This window comes from Papaver somniferum, chromosome 1 (genome assembly GCF_003573695.1).
Source record: "Papaver somniferum cultivar HN1 chromosome 1, ASM357369v1, whole genome shotgun sequence".
Lineage (NCBI taxonomy): Eukaryota > Viridiplantae > Streptophyta > Magnoliopsida > Ranunculales > Papaveraceae > Papaver > Papaver somniferum.
In genome coordinates, this window is record NC_039358.1 from 237,549,327 (window position 1) to 237,555,181 (window position 5,855).

The 5,855-nt window shown below is 35.2% G+C and overlaps 1 protein-coding gene across 1 annotated transcript; it reads right to left on the minus strand.

Annotated features, from left to right (window-relative positions):
• Window positions 1-1,824: 1,824 nt before the first annotated feature.
• Window positions 1,825-5,507, minus strand: LOC113339033 (MLO-like protein 1). Its single transcript, XM_026584438.1, has 13 exons — window positions 4,933-5,507; window positions 4,704-4,761; window positions 4,435-4,622; window positions 4,194-4,310; window positions 3,934-4,086; window positions 3,766-3,840; window positions 3,552-3,640; window positions 3,324-3,373; window positions 3,093-3,133; window positions 2,736-2,945; window positions 2,526-2,593; window positions 2,358-2,418; window positions 1,825-2,249 (listed from the first exon to the last, which is right to left on the minus strand). The coding sequence occupies exons 1-13, from the start codon at window positions 5,059-5,061 to the stop codon at window positions 2,013-2,015; spliced, it is 1,476 nt and encodes a 491-aa protein (XP_026440223.1). The 5' UTR covers window positions 5,062-5,507; the 3' UTR covers window positions 1,825-2,012.
• Between the last annotated feature and the right edge of the window lie 348 nt (window positions 5,508-5,855).

Consider the following 5,855-nt stretch of genomic DNA (forward strand, 5'->3'; position numbering starts at 1 on the left):
TCTAGTCTAATGACTACCCTCAATTTTTTTTCTTATTCCCTCAGTTTTTTTTTTGAACGATTTTTTAGGGGCCATGGTTTTTTTGGGGGGACCATGGTCTTATTAGGCTAACCTCCCTATACTTATAAGGGATGTCCCAAAGTTAGGTAAATACCCATTTACCCTTTACTTTAATTTTAATTAAAACTAACTTAATAACTATATTAATCTAATAATATACATCTAATCTAAATGAATTTATTAACCAAAATCAAAATCAAAATCAAAGGAGCAATCGAAAATTTTTAGTTTTGAAAAAAAGTTTATTCTCTTCTTCTTCTCTCTTTCCTTGACGTTTTTCGTTCGATTGAAAAACCCATTAATCTTTTTAATTCGTTTTTGGATAGGAAAATTGAGTAGTAATCATCAAAATATGGTTTAAATGGATGTTAAAGTGGCATGTTCGGTTAGGAATAGTTTTAAAAAAAACTAGTTTTGTAACCGAACATTCTGAAACCAAGAACACGAAGAACACTTCGGTTATCACGAATTTAATTTTTCATAACCGAACTCGGAGTTCGGTTGGTTCGCAAAAAATTCTAAAACTAGTTAGTAACCGAACTCTACCCATAATACAAAAAAAAAAAAATGTAACCGAACTGTGTTATTTTTCCTACTATGTTGAGTTATGATATAACCGAACTTTACCTACCTTGTTCGGTTGGTTCGCAAAAATTTCTAAAACTATCTAGACACCGAACTCTACTCATATTCCAAAAAGAAAATTTTTTTCCAATGTAACCGAACTGTGTTATTTTGCCTACTATGTTGAGTTTCAATTTAACCGAACTTGTTCCACTATGTTCGGTTTTTTCGCAAAAATTCTTGACAAACCGAACTCTTCACTAATTGCATACATGTGGAGTTCGGTTAGTTATGTTGTTGGGTTAAAGTTTGCGAACCAACCGAACATTACTCTGTAAGTCCTATAAACAAAGTTCGGTAACCTGTGTGTATGGAAAAGGTAACCGAACAACTAAAAACCTCCATTAAAGAACGAGTTCGGTAACCTGCGTATATGGAAAAGGTAACCGAACTACACTTTCAGATGAGTTCGGTAACCTGTTCTTCACATGAGGTAACCGAACAAGCCCAAAACTACCCTAAAAATTTACAGTTTTTTGAAATTTGGAGCAATTCAACCAACATTATCTAAGTTTGAAACATACCTGGGTACCCAAATACTCTTCCTCCGGTTGTGGTTGGTAAAATCCTTTGTTTTTCATGTTTTCCTTCTTCATCTTCTCCAACTTTACTCTCTCAATAATTCTGCTTCTTTTAAAAAAAAAAAAGCCATCTGATTTTTTAATCTCATTAATTATTTTTAACTTAATCATTTTAGTAATCACTACACTAACTAACACTAACTAATCATTACCAAAAAATTAATCAAGAGGGTAATTTAGGTATTAATATAAATATCTAGATAAGGAGTGACCTAGATTTATTTCTAATGTCTTTACCCAAAATAAAACCATGGTCCCCCAAAATAACCATGGTCCCCAAAAAAACGTTTTTTTTTCCTTATTTTATGGCTGAGCATAGGAATATTAATTTTTTTTTCTTATTTTATGGCTGAACATAGGAATATTGTTATACAAGTGATCGGATGTTACGTTTTTCTTCGGTCGGCCCTCTTCACCGTGGCAGCGGTGTTCTAGTTTTAGTTTTGGATGACCCTATTTTGTCTTATTAGTCGCCCCTAATTCTTTTCGGGTCGCCCTAATGATGCCAGGATACTGAAGGCAGACGTTCGAAGATTGAATAAAACAGGTTAAACTTGCATCCTATCCAAAGACACCGACCACAATTGCTAAATTTATACACCAAAACTCACACATTTATCAGTACTTCAAAAATTAATGATATACACTTTGCAAACTATATTTCACTTTTAACGTGTAAATGTATAAGAAATGATTTTCACCAATTGAAAAGACTCAATTAACTAGGTTGATTTGTCAATCTCAAAATTATGGTTCACCCCGCCGCGTTTTCGGGCTGATCAGTGCGATATCACCGTCTTCATTTGTGGTTTCTTGTTGTTGTCCCATCCGGCCCATTAGAATATGTGCGGTAGAAGAATTACCTTGAGGTGAGCCATCTGCAGCTGCTGATCGCGAACCTCTCTTCCTTGCTTTCTCTGCCCAGCCGACCAATCCTACTTGTACATGCTCATCGAATATAGCCTTGTTGAATGAACTTCCCATCTAAACAAAATATCAGAACAAAGTAAGGAAATCAATAAAAGTATTTCCAGAAAAAGTTAACTGAAAAGCTGACACAGAAGACAAGGAGATTAAAAATGTTTATAGTACCTGAGCTACGATGGCGTAAAGAGGCAAGGTACTGTAACTGCAGAGTACTTGAATAAAGACCCTAAGAAACACAAAAAAAAAAGTCAGATTCGTCCATGTCTGAATATCTATTGGCAACATTCAAGAAGGTTAATATGATGAAATATGGATGAGAGGCAGATATCTAACCCGATAACAAGTCTTGGGATGATGTAGTGAACTTGTCCCATTATGCAAGAGTTGAACCCGAATTCAACCTGAATTTGATGAGAGAATAAAAGGTCATGACATGTTTTAACATCCACCTACATCGCAAGTGCGACACTATGTATTAGGGGTGTAACACCCAGGCGGGAGGGTGTAGGGTACTGTTAATGCAGTTGGATGTCTGTGACTTACCCATATCCAGAAGAAAAATGCAATTTCAAAAGCATTCTGGAAGAGGATGAAATGAATCAAGAAGAGAATAATACGGGGGCGGTTGAACCAGAAGAGCTCATCTGAGGGCTTAACAACCAAGTCTCCTTCTACGGCAACATGTTTCTCAGCAACTTCATGAGCCAATTCAGTTATAACGTGCTGCAGCTTTGCTCCAACCGCAAGTAGCAACTGAATTTTTAAGATTAAATACCATAATATTAGTTAAAAGTTCATGATCTTTGATTAGCATGCTTGATTCATATACGAAGTTTTAACGGACATCCATGCATATTGGATAGCAACCTAAAGAGTGCATTATGTGGTTAGAAACCTTACAAAGAGGGGGACGAAAGAGATCCAGAAATATGTATTCCACCCTGCACATGGATAGAAACACAAGTTTTCAGTCTCCGGATGTTGGACTAGCTTGTGAGTGTTATAATAAGCAGTCTATGACATAACCTAAAAACAGAATACAATTAGCTAGAAAGACATCGACGAACTTCCTATCCAATGCTAGAGGGCTCTATATTTGAAAATGACATTACATATCTTAATATGGACTACCTTTTACATTGAGAAACAAGAAAATGACCACGAATACCCAAAGATGCCAACTGCAATAGAAACACAAAAGCCAATGAGAAACAATGAGTTACATGAAGAGGGATACAAACGGTTATTCCACAATATTTCAGGTGAAAAGTTGTACGAATTTCTACAACTTCCTACCCTGAAGTATATGAATCATTATTACTTTATTGTTACAGGAGTGTGTGTGTAAACCATCTTTACCTTATGCCGACAACCTTCTTAAAATCAGCTTCAAGAGCTCGAACCATGTACTTGTGAAAATCAAATTTGGGGTTTCCCCTGCAATGGGTCTACAGGAATATGAAACAATATGACCATACTTATGTTAAGGCAACCATACAATTCAAAACGTATAAACCCATGTTCAGTAGAACACTTCTTGAATAAAAGATCCTCTACTCCTTAATCAACTTACCGTAATGAAACCGAGGCGCAGTGTGATATAGTCTAATTTGGTGACAGACACATAAAATTGCTTGAAGAATGAAACCTGCAAAGACATAGCAAAAGAAAATACGTTAGAAGAAATGTCAATTTCTTGAGAGTATTTGCCTAGTAGAATGTAGCTGTAATAATGACATACCAACCATCTTAGTACTGCAGAATCTCTCCCACAAATAAGAAAATGGTCCTTGACAAAAGCATTTTGTTGAACATGTGTGATCTTGTTCAGATGCTTTACTGTATCATACTGATCTTTCGCATTAGAATCCTCCCAGCGTTTCCAGGTACGTATCTATTACATACAATTCATTTCACCAAAGATGATCAATAAGAATAAAAGGAACATTAAAGACGATAGACGAACAATGAACAAATCGGAAGACTTGAGATCAGAATTACCTTCATACCGCTGAAAAGAATAGTGAGAACACAAAATGTGATATGGACAATAGCCAATACAAAGATAAATATATGCAATTGATGCAATGCCTCGAGAGACAGCAATGGGACCTTTCCCTGCACAACCAAGAAAACGCAATTCACTATCCAATTAACTATCAACTGCAATATTATTAGTCCACGACCCGTCCGCTCAAGAAAATAAACCAAACCAAGTAGAAATCCTTCAACTCTAATATACCTTTTTAATGCAGTATTCATTAGTGCCTCCTGATGCAAGAAGCTTTCTACCAATATGAGCTACTTTTTTAAACTCGGGCTTATTACAGGGAAGTAGATGATTAGTCCAACTCTCACGTATGCAGATTTTAGATATTGTGGTTTGAAATACAGTCAGTAGCAATGAAATGAATCCTAAAAGCATCAATTCTGCAACAACAAATCAAAAAATTACAGTCTTTAAGACCCATTGGGTAGAATCAAGTAAAGAGATGATAAGTGGTGGTTTACCTTCTTTGATTTTCAGTAAAGCTTCAAAAAGAGGCCTTTGATTTTTCCTCTTCAAATGCTGTAAATCGTCAAAAAACGAAAGACAACACATGATTTATCATCAAAAAATATCAGTGGGTTTCCATTAATTTACGAAATTAAGCTAAAAAGAACGAGAGACATGCATTCAAATAAGGAAAACCGTGGGGGGAAAACAACATGAGAATGGAAATAAGATGAGAGTAGCTACCTTTCCAAGTGAATGAAGAAGTCTTTCAGCAAGAAGAGAGATGAATACAATGATTGAACAAACTAACGCAACAATCCATGTTGGTGTGTATTCTAATGAATCTGCATCACCCTCTCCTCCTCCTGCCATTTATGGCTTCCTTCAACAAATTTGAGCTTTTTTATTTCTCTAGACTAGGTGAAAAATCTGAGGTTTTGGGTTTTTGTGTAAATGAAATGGAAGTCTTGAGGGATATGGGGTTTCACAATTTTATTATAATTTGAATGGATGGAAAAAAAATTTAGAGAGATGGTGAGATTTATAGTGACAAAAAGTAGAAAGAGAGTAAGACAAACCTTTGACAAACAAAAAAATGTGACTCTCAGAGAGGTATCGAACTAACTTCAAGTACGAGAGAAACGGGTGTAGAGCCTTAACATTCGAAGCAACTGAAATTCATTTCACAGTTTGAAAAAGATCTTACTTCATTGGTTTTAATCACAAAAAGCTTAGCTTATTGCAATTTGATTGTCATTTTCATCTACACAAGCTTAGCTTATGAACAACAGCTTATGTCACCCATTTGATTATGGAGAGTAACATGCACACATTTCTAGGTCGACATTAAAAATGGTTGAATTTAAGGATGAAAATATATAGTTTACAGTTTGATTAATATGAATAAATGATTTTGGCAGCATTCGATTTTAATAATTAACCGTCCCTGGTTGTAAAATTCACAGTAATCAAAGCCAAAACAACTCTATCCTTTCTTTAGTGCGTTCTTGACCTCAAAGAATACAATCTCAATCGAGATTTCAAAGGATTGTTTTTATGAAGTATATGCATGCATGATAGTGTCACTCGGTGCATTAATATTCCTCCATAACATATGAGATACTATATACCGGTCTTGTTAACTTGTATACCCGTATACATGTTAA

Excerpts from the sequence above, each read along its gene's own strand:
- LOC113339033 (XM_026584438.1), bottom strand. The coding sequence starts at position 5,061 with ATGGCAGGAGGAGGAGAGGGTGATGCAGATTCATTAGAATACACACCA. Across the intron at positions 3,641-3,765 it reads TGCGCCTCGGTTTCATTACG|ACCCATTGCAGGGGAAACCC; the intron begins GTAAGTTGATTA and ends ATATTCCTGTAG. Across the intron at positions 3,374-3,551 it reads AAGAAGGTTGTCGGCATAAG|TTGGCATCTTTGGGTATTCG; the intron begins GTAAAGATGGTT and ends TTTCTATTGCAG.